This window comes from Tursiops truncatus, chromosome 15, assembly GCF_011762595.2.
Source record: "Tursiops truncatus isolate mTurTru1 chromosome 15, mTurTru1.mat.Y, whole genome shotgun sequence".
Taxonomy (NCBI): domain Eukaryota; kingdom Metazoa; phylum Chordata; class Mammalia; order Artiodactyla; family Delphinidae; genus Tursiops; species Tursiops truncatus.
The window spans coordinates 85,366,538-85,384,155 of NC_047048.1; the positions used below are offsets into that span (position 1 = coordinate 85,366,538).

At 51.6% G+C, this 17,618-nt stretch overlaps 1 protein-coding gene across 4 annotated transcripts in view; it reads right to left on the reverse strand.

Annotated features, from left to right (window-relative positions):
- Positions 1 to 17,618, reverse strand: part of DIDO1 (death inducer-obliterator 1) — a 51,805-nt gene that overhangs the window by 16,746 nt on the left and 17,441 nt on the right. For 3 of the 4 annotated variants that reach the window (XM_019944682.3, XM_019944686.3, XM_073793164.1), the window contains exons 2-8: positions 15,601 to 15,775; positions 14,971 to 15,083; positions 13,357 to 14,194; positions 12,372 to 12,693; positions 10,221 to 10,433; positions 9,216 to 9,429; positions 33 to 510 (exon numbers count right to left, since the gene is read on the reverse strand). In XM_019944682.3, coding sequence (XP_019800241.2) covers positions 33 to 510; positions 9,216 to 9,429; positions 10,221 to 10,433; positions 12,372 to 12,693; positions 13,357 to 14,192 — 2,063 coding nt within the window. In that variant the 5' untranslated portion in view covers positions 14,193 to 14,194; positions 14,971 to 15,083; positions 15,601 to 15,775. The remainder of the gene's footprint in view (positions 1 to 32; positions 511 to 9,215; positions 9,430 to 10,220; positions 10,434 to 12,371; positions 12,694 to 13,356; positions 14,195 to 14,970; positions 15,084 to 15,600; positions 15,776 to 17,618) is intronic. The other variant, XM_019944688.3, reaches the window with a different exon arrangement.

Below are 17,618 nucleotides of genomic sequence, written 5' to 3' on the forward strand. Positions count from 1 at the left end.
TAACATTTAAGAAACAAAGTGGAACAGCCCACCTTTTCCACAAGATCTCCTTCAAGGAGCGTCTTATGTTTTGCCGAATTTGAGAATTTGGCTGTGACGAGGCGGGGCTCGCGGGGCCCAGGCGTCCCGGGGCTGGAGAGGCCAGGGGAACCGAGGTGGTCCCAGGCTTCCTGATGGCGCCCACCGAAGCAGCAGAGCTGGGAAACTTTCTGGAAGCAGACGTGGCAGCAACAGGTGCCAGCCCTGCCTGCTTGGCCGAGGGAGCGCTGCCCGAGGGGGAGGGGGCAGCCGAGAGCCACGGCCTCTTGGGGATGGTGCCCTTGAAACCCGGTGGCGTCTTTTTGATGGCCGGTTTGGCTGCTGCCGCGTTTGCAAAAGGAGGGGACTTCTTTGGAAGGAGATTTCTGGGCGAGGGTTGCTTGCTGCCTCCTGAGGAGCCTGGAGGAGCCGCCTTCTTCGGCACCGCCGCCACCGCCACCTTTGCCTCTGCGCGTCTGTCCTCCTTCACAGCTGCAAAGGAGAGGGGCCCGCTTAGTGAGGTAGGGGTGCAGGGGACCCCACACAGCACGTGCACCCGAAACCAGCAAAGCTAATAACCCGGCATCACTGAGACAGATTTAAAGTAACTGTTAAATTCAGAAAAAGAGTGTAAAAAGGGCTACCAGCAACATTTATGATAGCGAGTATACTTTGTTTCAGAGATAAATGCTTTATTATTAAAACTTTGACTTCAACCGATAAACCAGTAAGCTATCAAAGGCTTGATTTAAACCGTTAGCTTAGCTTGGAACTCGAAGGGCAAATTTTGCTGTATCAAGAGAAGGTATAGATTTCAAAGACCACTCTCATGGAGAGTCCCAGTGCAGTTTTTGGTGAACAGGAGCTTAGAAAATCTTTCCAGCGTGGATCAGACACATTCTCTTCGAATGCATATCCAAGCCCCACCTCGGGGGCCCATGGGGCACTGGAAGGACTAGTGAGAGTCCACCCTGGGGTTAGCGGCTCACAGGTGTTCACCGTCCTCTTGGACAAAAGGCAACTGGACGTGGTGATGTTAATAAAATATAGAATGTTGGCAGAAAACTGCAACATGGGGGGAGACCAGTTATTTTTACACTAGGAGCTGGGTGGCAGGAACGCCACCTGCTGTCATTCACACCCCTCTAGCTGCAGCTCGCTATTGGGTAAGACAGTAGGTTAGCACTTTCAATGCAAACAAGGATTACAGCCAAAAGCTAAAATGAGAATCTTTATGCCAGTACTTCGCATGGACTGATTACACTTAATCCCGTATCAGACCATCAGAATTACAGTCAGCGGCAAGCAAGGAGATTCATCCTAAGACCAGTTCCTCAGTCTTAGGGGCATGCGGCCCAGGAGAGGTACGTGGGGAGCCGTGACTGAGAGCAGGGGCGTGTTTCCAGATGGCCCCGCTCAGGCCCACCGCCCAGAACGTCTGGGACCCAGGGCAGAATGGGGTGGGGGTGGGGGCAGGCAGGTCCAGGGAGCAAGCCAGGAGAGCACAGGGACACCACCTAGGGCCACGTCACACAGGACCGACGGAGAAGCCGCCTCCCCAGGCGCAGGCTTTTCTCAACTACCCACAGCGCAGTGAGCCCCTAGATTCTAAACGGGAGACTTCGAGATGCTCTAGCAGCCTTCCAATTTTACGCAGGGGTTGAAGACCCACCAATTCCAGTCAGCTGCCGGGGCTTCCTGCAACTGTCCTAGTGAAGCAGGGAGAAATCTGAAGTCTGGGGAGAGAGGCGAGAGCCTGTCTACAAATAAGGCCTGACCCCACAAGAGCCCCCAAGGCGTTCACAGCCTACACCCTGCGTGACCATCCTGGCAAAGGGCCGGAGTGCTGCCCTCAGGACTGCCTTCCTCCAGCACTGGTCAGGCCAGTTCAGCCACAGGTGTTAAAAGCCCAGGGACCGCAAGATTTTTCCATTTCATAGTACAGGCGAAATTACCTAATTGTACAGTTTGCAACAGCGCTACACACATCCAAAACTTAGAACCGTGTTAGAAGTACCTCATTGTCATCAAGCAACAACCCTGACTGCAAATCTATTTTCATCTCACAGAGCACCCCCCGACCTCATGTCCCCTTGTCCACGGTGTCCCAATCACTGGCCCCACATGTGCCGGCACCCCCGGGCTATGCTGTCCAGGCTTTCCCAAGACCACCCACTCCCTGCTGAGCAGCCCTTTCCCAAGACCACCCTGCTGGCTGTCACCCATGCCCCGTCAGCAAGTCACAGCTAACAAAGTAGGAACTGGGGACGTCATAGGAACTAAGACTAAGTACTATGATTCTACGTATATTATTTCATCAGCTCAAATCCATATTCCTAAGGCGCTACCATACCTCAGTACATGGAAACTTATCTTTACCAGCTCAGCCTTGGCTAACAGGGTCCACAGCACCTAACCTGGGCGGGGGGGGGCGGGGACACGACTGCTAGAGCTTAGGTTAAATGAAATGGACAGAGGCCCCTCTTCTTGGGGGAAGGAACGAGAGTGGAGTGGAGCAGGACGCGGTGCCAGCTGTGACTGCCAGCAGGGGATGAAGGAACAAGCCCGTCAGGGTTAAAATCGAGTCCTAAGAGCAGCTCAGTCACTGACGTTTTACAAACTTTGCTGAGATTTTAGCGGCACGCTTTTAAACAACCGTAAAAAGCTGGCCTAAGGCGCTTCCAGAACCCTCAGTGAGGCACCCACGATGGGGCCTCAAACAAATCTTATCATGTGACATTTACATTGTTTCAAGTGACAATTCCTGTTGACTTCGAAAACATTCACTCCCTAAGATCAACGCTTCCACTGGTCTAACCACTGGTCTAACCGGTGTTTTCTCTCATTCAGGGAAAACAGAAGCCAGGAGCTTATTTTTAGGACATTCACAGTACAGGTGATTAAAGTGACCTGCTATCCAAGAGTGGTAACAGTAAATGAACGTAATCTATTTAAAAAGCAGGGGATGGCTTTCCTTAACCATTATGCTGCTCTTCTATAAATTAGCTGCTTCTGGCTTTCAAAAGTCAACTTTCATCATCCCTCACCTGCATCTCAGAGCGTATGTAAGTGTAATTACATAAATAAAAAGTTGGTAAGATGTGGGAACTGGTGGACCCCAACAGCAAGTCAGTTCTATCCCTCTCCTACTCTGAGGAAAAATGCTCAGAACAGAAAACAGTTGCACCTGGTCCCACCGTCAGCTGGATGTGGGTTAGCTGCTGCTGGAATGGCAGTGACGCGGTGTAGTGCCAAAGCGTCTGACAGTGACAGAAGCATTACTTCTGAGTAGAGCTAAAATCAGATTTGCAACTTCATCCAAATTCCCTTTTAACTGTATTAGGTGTATACATTCACAGAAGAGCAAGGCGTAACCAACCAACCACGAAGCACCAGTTCTAGAACAGGAAAGCAGCACACCCCCATGGTAGAGTGGCTCCAGCAGTGGCAGGCCCCCAGTGCTGCCAGCTCGAGGCAGCGTGACCACCTGCCCATGTGCCGGACAGAGACGGCCTCCTGGGAGTGTACACCCAGTCTGGGCCATCCCGGGGTCTGCCTATGGGGAAAAGAGTGGCCCAAGCTCCAGGGCAGGTGCTGTCTTGGGGAGCAGATACAGGAGGAAATGCTGGCCGGTGGCCAGGCCACTGCCCCAGATGACGTCGTTTCTGCTGGGTCTGGCCATTGGTTTATACTGGAAACGAGTTGTTTGTGGTGAAGCCCGGTAGGAACCAGGCAGGCCAGTGCGCTCAGGGACCAGCAACAATCTAATTGGCTAACTTCCCAATAAGCATGAAACTGGGGGCCTTGCCACACGGCAAGGTGGGCCGTGGTGCTGTGGCATCGCTGGCCACTAGGTGGCACTGGTGGGCCTTGGTGGGGACAGGAGGAAACGGGAGTGGAAGCTGTGTTACTCCGAGCAGCCAGTGCTGTGCAGCAGGACGAGGAGCCAGCGCCGGGCAGGAGCCCGAGTCGCACAGCATCGCGCAGCCCCCGCCCAGTGACAGCCGTTGTCGGGGTGGCCCCTCACAGGGACCAGTGAGAAACCCTGAGGGACGGTCACTGCTTTATACCTTTTGTCCTGCCCCAAAGAGGTGCCAATTTACCCTAAAAATCCCCAGATATGAGGCTTTCAGTCACACTGACACGGTGGGGGGCAGGAGGAGAGACACTACTCAGAATGATTGGCTGTAAACGCCAAAGAAATCAAAGAGCTTCTTCTGTGACCAGGCGCCAAGCAAGCCCACGTGGTGCAGGTCGGAACGTCCCCTCCCCCCCCATTCCCACAGGGCCCCAGATCCACCCAGGCTCAGTGGTGAGGCCGAGGCAAGGCAGCTACCGCCACAAGGCCCGGGTAACGTAACGGGACCAGCCAAGGCTCAGAGGACACAGTGGAGCAGCAGGGGCTGGGGGGAGTGGGCTCTGCTCACGGTGACATCAGCTCTATTTTCAGCTCAGCCTGACACGTGTACGAAGACGTTTCTCATTTCAACTTTGTTTCTTGGCTGTCAAGACGTTTCCTAGTGTGAAAATTCAAGTAGCAAGAGAGAACATTCTGCTTTTGTGCCTTTGCTTAAATATTCTGCAGTGCATTATTCCTGGAGAATTAAAGTTGTGCTTACACAGAAACAGAGAGACTCCCCACTGAAGACTTGGGAGGCCTGATCTCCATCTCTGGGGCCCTCGCGCCAGCTGCTCTCCATCGCTAGGGGTCTGTATGTGGGTCCACAGCCAAACTGCCATGATCTGGGGCTACACAAAGCTTGTCCAGATTGACTTTTTTCTTACTGATGTGCAGTATCTGAGCGACTTACACCTCAAGAGAGGTGCAGAGAACTGGCCATAACAAGCTTGCAAAAAAACCAAGTACACCTCCGGAGGCAAATGGACCCTTCCTTGTTTTCAGAGTTTCACAGATTTTGAAAACCAAAACCCAATTCATGTTGGACTGGTAATATATGAAAAAAAATGGTCACATCATCCCTCAGCATGAACCACGAGAAGGAAACGGGGCCGAGGCTGTGTGTGAGGCAGGCGTTCCACTCTCCTGTCTACGCCAACTGGACTGGTGGGGACTGGCCGCCAGACCTGAGACTCAGCTGGAAGTAGAGCTGCTGCTTTCCCTCACTTCCAAAACCCGCCAACAGGCACTTTCACCACTTTGACAAGGCTCAACTTTAACCGTTATCTGTGCCTGCATCACCTGCTACTTCAAGCAACATGATGGGGCCGGGGGCGTGGTGAGACTCTGGGGCACATAGCCCGCGGCACCTGCTGACCCCGGCGGGTTAAGCGGCCGTTACCTTTGTGCTCGTCTCGCTGACGCCTCCAGGTGCATGGCAACGCCCCGACCTTCGTTGACAGAAATCAAAGTGGAAACCCTTCTTATCGATCTTCCAGGTTTACTTCTTTAACTTTCAGAAGGTAAGACTATGACTACGTGCACAGTGACGTGCAACACGCCAAAAATCAAAAACATTACTTCACAGCTTCAAATATGCCTGAGACTCCTACACCGTGTGGGAGGGTTTACAGCTGCATCTTCAAAAGAACCCTCGGGACTCGATGCCACCTAAGGGACTCTGCCGCGGGACCGTCTGTGAACAGTGCCACAGGAGATGCAGAGCCCCAGAGGCCACATGAAGGCCAAAGGGCAGGTGAGGTGAGCAGGACCACTCCTGCTAGAAACTTCTACCCACCCCCACCCCCGCTAAAGCACAAGAACTAAGGGGGGCAGCCAGGACACATCTGAGGGTCTCTGTCAGAAAAAGTACATGTACATGCGAAACCTCCCCTGCACTGATTTTCTGAAGTTGGCTATTAAAAAAAAAAAACTGTAAAAAGTAAAACACTTAAAAATACGAGAGAATGTCAATGACCAAGAAAATTCCAGCTATTTGGATAACTTTAAAAACAGCTGTCAAGGTAAATCCTTATCAGGACAAGTTTTGGTTCTCTCTCCAAATGGGGGGAGGAGATTGGTGAGATGTACAAGGCTGCTTTGTCCCCACCCACATTTTTTTGCCACTGAAGATCTGGAAGACACAGATAAAAACAGCTCGTGCAGCTGATAAAACATGCCTCTCCCACCGTTCCATGTCTACCAAACACCCCTGGGTCCCAGGCACCCCATCCCCCCCCATCTATCTCACCGTGGGGACTTGTCTTCTCTTACTACCTGTGAAGCGTGCTCCCGCAACCCACACCAATCCCTGTGAAACCCGCGTCCCCAGATCCACTTCGCCATAGCACGGGGACCGGACATGTGGCACACGGGGACCACGGGGCAACGCTCGCATCCGGGCAGGATGCTAACACATCACTGGACCTGGGTGCACAGGTGCTGCAAGGGGTCCCCATTTCAATTCTCAAAGCTACATGAAACTGCAGAACTCTGATTTTCCAGTCAAAATTTGTTCAGGTCCCCAGAGTTTTAAGTCATCTCAGGGCCATTTAGGGAGCCCCAAACATGGGGAAATGTGCCTATGCCTATCACAATTCCACTTCCAAACCCTAACAAGCCAGGGACACTTTCGAAGAACGTTTTCAGCCCTCTTCGTGCCTGTGCCTGGACAGTAATGAGAGGCGACGGAGAGGAAATGAAGAGGAACCATGAGGAGGAGTAAGAAACACAGTGACCTGGGGGGAAAGAAAATGGCAATCGTTTCCATGAGTTACACTGGTTTCGTTCTCAGAAACTCTGAAAAATTATAAAAAAAAAACTCATCAGAGAACAAGTACGTGTTAATCCCACCACCCCGAGGACCTGAAGATCTACTGACTGTCCCATGAGAGAAGCAGGTCAGAGCCTCTGTGTAGCAAGGTCTTGCCCGTGACGCTCATGAAGGGCTGCCCTGAACCCACAACCCAAGGCCAGCGCCAATGGCCTGGGAGAAGGGGGTGGGGGGCAGAGCACCTCCAGGGGCAGCACATTGGCTGCCCAAGGATCTACCCAAGATTTGACCTGAATCCAGGTCAACATGGAAAACACCCCCTTCCTAAGAGCTGTCCTGGCATCACCTGCACCCAGAAACATATCACGCTCTGCAGCCAGGGAGGCAGGTGGGGGCCCTGGTGGGGATGCAGGGTTCTGCTGAGTGTATGCGAGGGGCCCCCTCCCATTGTGCCTGTGTGTGGGGACCCGGGGAAGGTCCACAGCCACTGCCACTGTCAAGTAATGGTTTGGGGAAGAGGCAGAGGCACAGCTGCTACTCACCGAGGCTGAAGTCGGGTGTTTACCAGCGACCTTTTACACTCCTCCCAATCATCTTTTGGGAAGATGACATTTCTGGGATAACAAAAAATGATCAGAAGCAACTAGCTCAAAACCATGTCCCTTATGCAGGCTAGAAGCTGTGGCTATCCATCCACGTAGTTCTGAGACGTAAATGTGCTGGGAAGGTGATCAGTGAGGAGCTGATGTGCAGAGAGGGAGGGTGGGGCAGAGGGAAGAGAAACCCCCGCCTGTGAGCAGAGCCACCACCTCCTGGGGGCAAGTCTCCCCGCCCCTCCACCCCAGTCTTCCCTCAAAAACCAGGAAGTCAGAACTGGGGATAAGTAAGCACCCACCCCTCCCCCAAACCCCACCAACTTTCCTTTCTCACTGTGCGCCCTACATCTGACTCCACACTCGGAGCCTGGGGGCAGTCTCCCAATTCTGGTCAACAGAGATGGAAATTAACTGAATTGAAACCAATCACCCAGGGTTTTGTGGCTACACCTCGGTTTTCCTTTTATTCTGTCACGTGCCTATAACCAACTGAGAACATTTAGCACAGGATTCCAACGTGACTGCTCCCCACCCCTTCCCAGCTGGGCGATGCTTATATTTAGGTCCATTCGTAACCCCTGTAGAGGCGCTACTGTGTAGAGGTGCTAGAACTTGATGGGTATTTGCGACACGTTGTTAGCATGAAGTTCTTGGTTCAAACAACCTGAGGTGTATTGAGACTCATTTTAATACAGCAACTGGTTAACTCTATATTTAACCACTCACTCCAAAAATCCAAAAATAAATAAAATAAAATAGATAAATATGCATATATATACACACACAGCATTGCTTTGCAGTTCACTTGCAACTCCATTTCCCAGGTCTTGGGTCATTTACATTCTCAAAATGCATCTAGTTATGCAGTTTTCTAGCCACACTACATCCATGAGGCCTTCCCTCAGGCCACTGGCCTAAACAGCCCGCTGAGAGGAGGAAGCAGCACGTGGCTATAATCCTGGGATTTGGGGCCATTTAACCTCTTGTGCTTTTAAAAAAAGTTGCAAGAGTATAAATAAAAGATAGCATAAATAAAAACTGAACACAAAATGACCTTAACCATAGAATAAGAATAAGATGTGCCCCAGAGCAATTTAAATTTCTAAAATTTAATTTTGGAGAATGAGCTGAAAAAAAGAAGAAAGAGAAAAGATTCAAGCTGCATGATCTCATCTGGGATTGCAAAGGTCTGTCTGAACTTGAAGCCTGGGGTGGGATGACCCAGCAGTGCACGCCAAGACTCCTGGTCTGGGTGCTGCTCAGAGTGGAGACACTGTGCTCACTTACCTTCAAGCACAGGAAGCAGGGTAAACGGCCTTCAAGACTGGCATGTGTGTTTATGTTGTGTGTAGTATGTGAATTGGACATAAAAAAAATTCCGGTTCCGTCAAAAATAATATAACTCCTGAAACTCATGCTTCAGTTGAAAATCAGCTACAACACTACTGTGCTAATAGTAATAGGTTCCCACAATATACAAGGAAGTGAGGGTCACGTGTGCTGGGAGCAGACTGTGTGGAAAGACCCCCGCGTGGAGAGCCCACGGCGGTGACGGCGCTGTGGTGAACATCTGGATGACGGCGGACCTTGAGTGCCAGGCAGCGCGCCCCCTTGTCACATTCTGCTGAAGATACTACACATACTTACCAGAGACTGATAGTAAAGAAAAGCGATTAAAGACATCAATCGTCAGAGGTGAGACATTCAGCAACGGGTCTCGTACAGCTTTTTGGAAACACTGACAAGAAGTCCCGACAGACTAAGGATGGGCACGCGGGGCTCAGGAGGCCTCCTGGACTTGGGCAAGGGCTTTGATCTCTGCAGGTGCAGCAGAAAACACGGCTAGAACTCCTAGCTCTGGACAGGCCCGAGTGCACGGCCGTCCAGAAAGACCGGGAAGGGTCCAGAGCTCCCCCCGGGTGATACATACATTTATACAACAGTGGCGGCCAGGGGGCAGCAGTCTTTTCTGGCTTTACTGCATTGTAATTGTGGTCGCTGGCCCAGGACGGCGTGCTGCTCTCACAGGGCGGCTCCTTAGCGAGGACCTCACTCCTTGGAGGGACCAGTGCCACCTTCTTCGCTGCGTTCTCCTTCTTGTCTGGAGCCAGTCTCTTGTGCACAGAAGAGATTTTAATGCCTGCCTGGATAATCAGTAAAGCCCCAATCATTAATGAGGTCAGGAATTAACCTTTGCTCATTTCACTCTGCAGTGAGGGTCACGACTCAATCAGCTCCTGGGCCATCCTAAGCCCAATACACTGCATCTGCTCAGCAGCGGGCTGGCTACTCCCCCACATCCAGCAGGCCCGCATCAACATCCGAGCGATGAGAAGGTCCCTGACAGAATAACCCGTCATCCTAGCATCCTGATGAGGTGCTAGGCCACCAGGATAACCGAGGGGCCATGGAGTGAGGCAGTGAAGCAAGGCGGAGAGCACGGCTGGCCGGGGCCCTGTGTGAGAACGCGCCCAAATAACACTGACAGGCAGGAGCTGCAGACACAACAGCACGTGGAGAAAGGACAGGCGTCCAAACAACATCCCTGTACCCCACCAGGAACTCAGTGCGGCACCCCCAGAACCCACTTGCCACCCCGCTGCCTGCGCGTCAACTCCCCACACAGACTCCAACGGGGACCGCTCTCCTCCCGGCGGGGCTGGTGTGTGGGTGGAGAGCTATTCCATGCAGCAGCCGGTTCCCACGTTTCTATCAGTTAATCCCTCGGCTAGAGGCGGAGAAGGAAAACATGAGAACACGTGCCTATTTGTAATGCTGACGAGAACACTCGTGGGCAAGGCGGAGGGCAGTGCAAAGGCGCCTGCATCCTGTCTGGGCCTGTGTGCCCTACACTCTCCAAACCAACCCACCGAGCCCGTAACCTCCAGACGCTTTTGGTTTCAACTACACAAATGGTTGGCCTCCGTCAACTCACCTGAACGCTACATTTCTGAAGAATGATTTTTTCCGGCTTTGTCTTGGGTTTCTCTTTAGGTTTTGGTTTCTGCTCTTTCCCTGCGCTCAGGAAGCGCATGGTGGCCGCGGCGTGTTTCAGGATACAGTCGCTGCTGCAGTAGACAGAGTCGGGCTGCGCCACGCTCGAGCACCCGGGGCCAATGCACCTGGCGGCACCAGGCGCCTCTACGACCTGCAGGATCAGACGCGGCTTCAGTGCTCGCCCGCTTTGGTGGCTGTGGCACTTCGTAACACAACTATTCACGGTACCGAGATTACTGCTTTTAATCATGTATGAAGAAATTATGAATAAAGATGTACCTCTGTTTATTCAAAACACACAAATCCACCTCCCCTGAGTAAGGCCCTCAAGTTCTTAACTGCCCTTCATGCCACGCATGAAGGGCAGAACTCTAAGGGGACCCCGGCACTCATGCTGCATACTTCTGAACACAATGGGATTTCACACCACAAGTAGGTTCCCTTATCGGGCAAATGGGCAGGGATTTTACCAACGAAATTAAGATCCCAAGTGAGAGGATTGTGAGTTAGTCCAAAGGGTCCAACTCCATCAACTGAAAACCCTTAAAAGAGGAACTGAGCCTCCAGAAGAGAAAGGATTCCACTGCTGCCTCTGCTGAGAGGGCGCCCAGGCCTAGGCTCGGCGGGCAAGGTTGTGAGACGACACCCAGGACACCCAATTAAACGTGGGTCTCAGAAAACAACAGATAACTTTTTGGTGTCACCATGCCACAAAAATTGCCCGGGACATATTTTACCTGCTAAATCAAGTCAGAGCTTTTGGAAGTGGATCTTTCCCCAGCCGAGCCTCTGATGAGACCTCAGCCCCCACCGACACCTGGAGGGCAATCTTGTAAGACCCAGAGCAGAGGGGGCCCGGCTAAGCCAGGCCTGGACTTCTGAGCTAATAAATGTGTGTTGTTTAAGCCGCTAAACAAGTCTGTGGCTGCCTGCCGTGCAGTAGGAGCCTGGCTCACGACAAGGGCTGAACACAGCTGTCCACGATCACTAGAACATGTTTTGATGGTCGAGACTAATAAGATACATGAACATACCCCTCAAATGTACTTGAGCAAAATCTTGTATCTCAAATTATGCACTTAATTGTTTTTTCTCCACAGAATCCAAGTTTTACTCAAAAAAATACTTTATGTGTAGTCTCAAACACATCAGCAATAACATGACGTTTCCTACTGACTTACATTTCCATTAATTCTTCTTCCTTACCAGTTATCATCATACTTCCACTCGATGCCTCCTCATACCCCCATGACAGGTAAAATTTAAATGGTCCAGCCCTCGAGGCTACGTCAGTGCAAGGGGGAGACGGCGGGGAGCTATGACACGGCCACCGCAAAGTCGTCTGCATGCCCAACACTGGCTAGAGAATGGGCTGTGGGGGCGGCATGGGCCCCCAATTCAAGGAAGGCCTGGGGTGAAAACATGCTCTGAGTAGGACAATCCTGAGAGCCTGAGACAGCTCTCAAGATGCACGGAAACCATGACCAAGAATCACGGCCCTTGGGCAGGAGAAACGAGTCAACAGAGCTAGGGAAGGAGCATATAGAGCTGCACAAGCACTGGGGAGCGGGAGACCACCATAACAGAGGGCGTGCCAGCCGCAGCTGAACTGTCACCCTGGGGAGCCGTGCGGTCACCACCGCTGGCCTTGGCATCTTGCTGCGAGGCAGGGACAAGACCACTGGTTCTCTCAAGGCGGTGACGGGTAATATAGGTGCACACGTGCCCCTGTGACTCAAAAATAATTTTGTTTGTTCACATATGCACTTCAAACTCAGGATCCATTCATGAGAAAACTGAAGGGAAGACTTAAAAAAGTGAGTCCACTTATGGAAGATGTTAAGTCAGTAATAACAGCATAGGAGATAGATATGATTAACAAACATAGAGTAAGAATAGATAGGCCTGCCAGCCTGGAGCAGGTGCATGCACCTGGGAGCTCGCAGAGCCCAGCCCTGCGCACAGTGCCACTCCTGGGAAAAGCTAACTTATCTCAGAAGACAAACGCTCCTGTCTTGATGTTTCTGCCAATGGCAGCTGAGGGCTCCACGGTCACCTCTACCGCTGACCTTGGGAGACAGGTACTTACGGGCTGGAATATCTTGAGTTTTTTCTTGCCACTTGGGTTTGCAGCTTTCTCAATTCTACCCTTAATTCCTTGGTCTTCACTCGATTTCTGCTCCACGGTTCCTATACTTGTACAGTCTGTGCCATCGGCGTCCGCAGGTCTCGACCTCGAGTCCTGCGTGCCTGTGGTCTCAGAGCTGGGCTCGTCCTGCACTTGCAGGATGGTGCAGTTTGGGCAGATGTAATCCTCCCCGTTCCTTTCCAAGAGCCTCCCTCGAGCCTCAGAAATGCCCACACAGTCGCCATGAAACCATTCTTCACATCGGTCACAGCAAATCATAAATCTGGAATGATAAAATAAAGAATGGATATTATTAGTATAGGAATGGAAAGTGAGAGACCAACTCAATTTTAAACACAAGTCAAATTTCAACCTTCTATTATGAAAAAAACAAAAATATTACAGAAACGTGGAGAGAATAGAATAAAGAGCATCCACGTGCCCTTCTCAATTTTACTAACATTCAATCAAATTTGCTTCATCTTTTCTTTGAGGGAAGCACTCTGCCCTTGACACCACAGTTCTCGTCCACAGAAGGGCAGCCACGCCTATACCCCCCCCCCCCACACCCCGAGCTGCCCCAATGTCCACACCACAGCCCAGTCTCAGCCGGTCTGGAGCAGCGTCACCCAGCGAGCTCTCTGGGACAGCAGATCCCCTCTGGTCCAGGCCGCCTTGTCCGTGGCTGGTGGGACCGAGGCAGCCAATGTCCCACGCCAGCCCTCACCTTGGTGGAGGGTGTGGCTCTCGGCAGTGCCCACCCACGCCGTTTTTGTTTTTGTTTTTGGACAATGACTTGTTCGTCTTTCCCAAGAGAACAAGTCCCTCATTCAGGCCACCCCGGGACTCTCTAAACTAAGACGAATGGAAAACGCTCTCTGGCACTTTCCACAGCTCGGACTCCCCCCAGAAGCCTGGGCAGCCACTCCATCCTCCCACGACCCACCTGTTATTATGAGGCTGGCGGCACAGGCAGTACAGGGCATTGGGGTCGTACACCTCACATTCGGGCTTGTGTCGGACTGCGTCTCCGGGTTCCTCTGCATTCCCCCCTGGGGCCGCCCTCCCTTCCAGTTGGCTCTCTCTGTCCATTTTTGCCGCCTGGGACGCAGCCCCCAGGTCGGCCTCCGGCTCCTGCGGGACGGGCAGCGAGCCCTCCACTGCATCGCCTGCCTCAACGTCCATGGTCTCCACCGGGTCCTCCTCCCGATGCTTCTTCCGCAGGCGGCTCTGGACGCCCTTGGGGGGCCTGTCCGTGGGCTCCTGCTCGCGCTTTCTCCGCAGGCGATTCTGGAGTTCTTTCAAAGTCAGCCCATCACTGTCGCTATCGGAGGTGTCATCCTCGTCGCCACGCCCTCTGGCCTTTGCCGAGGCGGCCTTTCGTTCCTTAGCACCCGTGGAGCCAGACCTGGGACCGCTCTTCCCATCCGAGGTGCTCTCCACGCTCCCCTCAGAGGCGCTCTCCGCATCTGTCACTGGACAGGACGCCGGCTCCGCCGAGTCCTCTAGGGACACGGGGGTGCCCCTCCGGCCCCGGCGCCGTACCGTGGTCAGGAACTCCTCTACCCGCTCGGTCCGCTTCGGCTGCCTTCCACTGCGACGCAGCGACGGGCTCTGCTGCTGCCGGGGCAGCGGGTCCAGGGCATCCATCTCCACATCCCCAGCGCCCTCGCGCTTGGCGATGGTGGTCCTCCGGAACCCCCACGTCTTCCTGAACTCTTTGCTGGTGGGCTTGATGGCCTTGGGCGCATCCTCACCACTCGGGTCACCCTTCTCGTCCATACCTAACGGGAAAATGCAATCAAACCGCACCAGGCGTCAGCCAGGGCCGCGGTCCAGGACCAGGACAGGCACCCACCAGCCACGAGAGCGCACGAGAAGGGGCAACACCCACACGGAGGAAACCCAGACACAGTGAATCGCAACAATTCTCCACCTACAAAAACCGAAGGTGTTTCCTAAAGTGCGCTGAGAGGATTCAAGGGGGTTCTTGAAGAAAAGTGTAACAGTTACGTATCTAATGTTCAGTAGACAAACACAGCTAGCAAACCAAATCTGTGAACTGGTCAACTGCTGAGGACGAGGATTTGTACAAGTGGTAGCAGGGAAAGAGGAAGCGAGCAGCAGTGCTGCCAGGACAGGACAGGGTGGCGGGTGCCTCGGGCTCTCCAGCACAGAGACGCGGGGCCCACCTGGCTCTGCCCGCAGAGCTCGGTGGACAGAGCGCTGTGCTGGCTCTGGGCCTACTGCTTGGAAGCCCCAAGCTGTGTGTGAGACGTCTGACCACGCTGCTGGAGGGATCACATGGAGATGGGGGATTCGGACCCTGAACCCTGCCCAGATTCCCGAGCCACGACTGTTGACACAAGATGGGCCCATTCAGCGCTGCGCGCAGGGTCTGCAGCAGCAGTCGATGGGGACGCTGAGAAAATACTGAGCCACACGGCACCTTTGGTGTGTATTTCTTCTCTCCTCTTTCTAACAGACTGTTTAAAGGGTCATGTTTGTGAAAACTTCACTCCTGTTTAAAATGAAAAAGCCTGAAAAAGATAGTATATACCTTGAGAATTTTTTCCCAAGCTGTGCAGGCTTCAATTACATTTAAATGCTAACGATGACTCAGGTTTTATGCCATGTTCCATCCCAGGGGAAGGACTAATACAGAATGAAAACCTTCAAACAGAAAATACACAAAATTAAACATCACACACAATTGAATTCTCTTTTTGGTTCCCACTAAGTATTGTCACCTCCCATTTCCGTGTCCAGGTCTGTAACTCCCCCACCCTGGGCCTAGGCCCACACTCTCCCAGGCCACTCGGAAGCTTGCAGGAGTAGCTGTGACATCAGCACCTGTGCCACCAAGGACCACGCCACTGTCCTGGTCACCCAAGGCTTTCTGCAGGAAGGACTCTCCTCTACAAAATACAGTTCTCACCAGAGAGAATATAAAACGTCATCGTAAATGCACTAAAAAACCACTCATGTGAAGATAAAGTAGTGCTCTGAATCAGATTCTTAACACACAATTAGACACTCTTCAAGAAATCTCGGGCTAAAGCTTAAACCATTTCAAACAAATACTAATGTTACATTAGTTTCTTTACATATAATGCCACTTTTGAAATAGAAAACATGACATCAAAACTTAAAATTGTGTTGCTGGCGTTTAACACTATTGCCACGTTACCTGCCCCACATGGAAGCTTGGGCGCTTCTTCCGACTTCCTAGAAACAACCAAAACCTGGCCGATGCAACTGCAGGGTCCAAGGGAAGCGCCAAGCCCCGCAACACTGCTGCTGTCGGTCACTATTCACAGATTACAACGCAGATTATCTCGAGACTGTGATCACGGAGTAAGCTCCTAAAAGAAAACAACAAAATAGTTTAAAGATTTAAAGCAACTATAACTAAAATCATGTTTAAGGGAAAAAAAGGCATGAAACTTTCCAAACAATCTCTTATTTGAATGTACATTACGTGACCCACAAAGACATTCAGCGAGTCGACAAACAAAATCCACAAAACAAAGTCCCCTGCTTCCCTTAAGGACTTTTAAAGAAGGGAAGATACTTTGACTACACTCTGAAAGCAGGGGGCGGGCTGGACAGGCCTCGGCTGGCACACTGGTGGGGAGGAAGCTGGTGGGCAGAGGGCAGAGGCCTCAGTGGCAAGGAGAGTTTGAAAACTGATAATTGGTACCAGATGCTTTCCAATTACAATCTTACTTTTGAGATGGACCAAGGTCAATAAAAACCCAGAGACAAGAGAGAAAGGAACAAAACATGAAAACATGAACAAAAAAATTACACGTGAAAAGTCATTATTTAGAAATTTTTTTTTTTTTTTTTTTTTTGCGGTACGCGGGCCTCTCCCTGTTGTGGCCTCTCCCGTTGTGGAGCACAGGCTCCGGACGCGCAGGAGGCTCAGCGGCCATGGCTCACGGGCCCAGCCGCTCCGCGGCATGTGGGATCTTCCCGGACCGGGGCACGAACCCCTGTCCCCTGCATCGGCAGGCAGACTCTCAACCACTGCGCCACCAGGGAAGCCCTAGAAATCCTTTTTTTAAAAAAATCTATTTAATTTTTGGCTGCGTTGGTCTTTGCTGCTGCGCGTGGGTTTTCTCTAGTTGCAGCGAGCGGGGGTCTACTCTTCGTTGTGGTGCGTGGGCTTGTCATTGCGGTGGCTTCTCTTGTTGTGGAGCACAGGCTCTAGGCGCATGGCTTCAGTAGTTGTGGCATGCGGGCTCAGTAGTTGTGGCACGTGGGCTCAGTAGTTGTGGCTACTGAGTGGGCTCTAGAGCGCAGGCTCGGTAGTTGTTGCACATGGACTTAGTTGCTCCGCTGCATGTGGGATCTTAAGTTCCCTGACCAGGGATCGAACCCGTGTCCCCTGCCTTGGCAGGCGGATTCTTAACCACTGTGCCACCGAGGAAGCCCTAGAACACTATACCTATGTCATCCTTTTAGTTAAAAATCTAAGAGAGATTTCAGAGGACTAATGTTATGATTATTGAACATCACCGTGGTACAGCTCATCTACGTGTATTTACATATTTAAAGAACGTTTCTCCTCCTGTGCCCTCGTTCATTCACGATACCTAGTTTGCTCCACAAACGTGTCTCTGTTTCTAGGTAAGTCCTCGATGTTAACATTTTAACACATTTCGCATTCTAGACCCAGGACTCCCTGCCCGCACCTCACCTCTTCCTCACCTCACACCAACTGCCTCCCCTGTAACTGTGGTCTCCTTGGTGACCTCAGAGCAAACATTCCGTCCCACCTCCTTTTAAAGAGATAGCGACCATCTCACTCTGGTCACCCCCGCCCCCCCCGTGGCCACCACCTCTCTCACATGTGGTCAACCCATCTCAAAACGAGAAACTTCTCAGGAGAAACTGTTCACAACAGTGAACATTTATAAAAGCAAAGAAATTACGATGTTCTCAGGAATTAAAAAGTTTTTTAAATTTATGTTAATATGAATCCCCCCCCCCCCAAAAAAACCCCATGCCTCTGGATTTGAGTTCTGAATAATCAGAAAAGGAAAATCCAGTTATTTCTGTTAAGTGGAATGAAGTACTTTATTCAGAATAGATCATATCATTGTAGATAATCTGGTTCATTTTGGTTCATTTTTTTTTTTGATTTTACATTTGCAAGATCACTTTCATAATTTCTTCCCAGAAATTCTAATGTAAAATTTC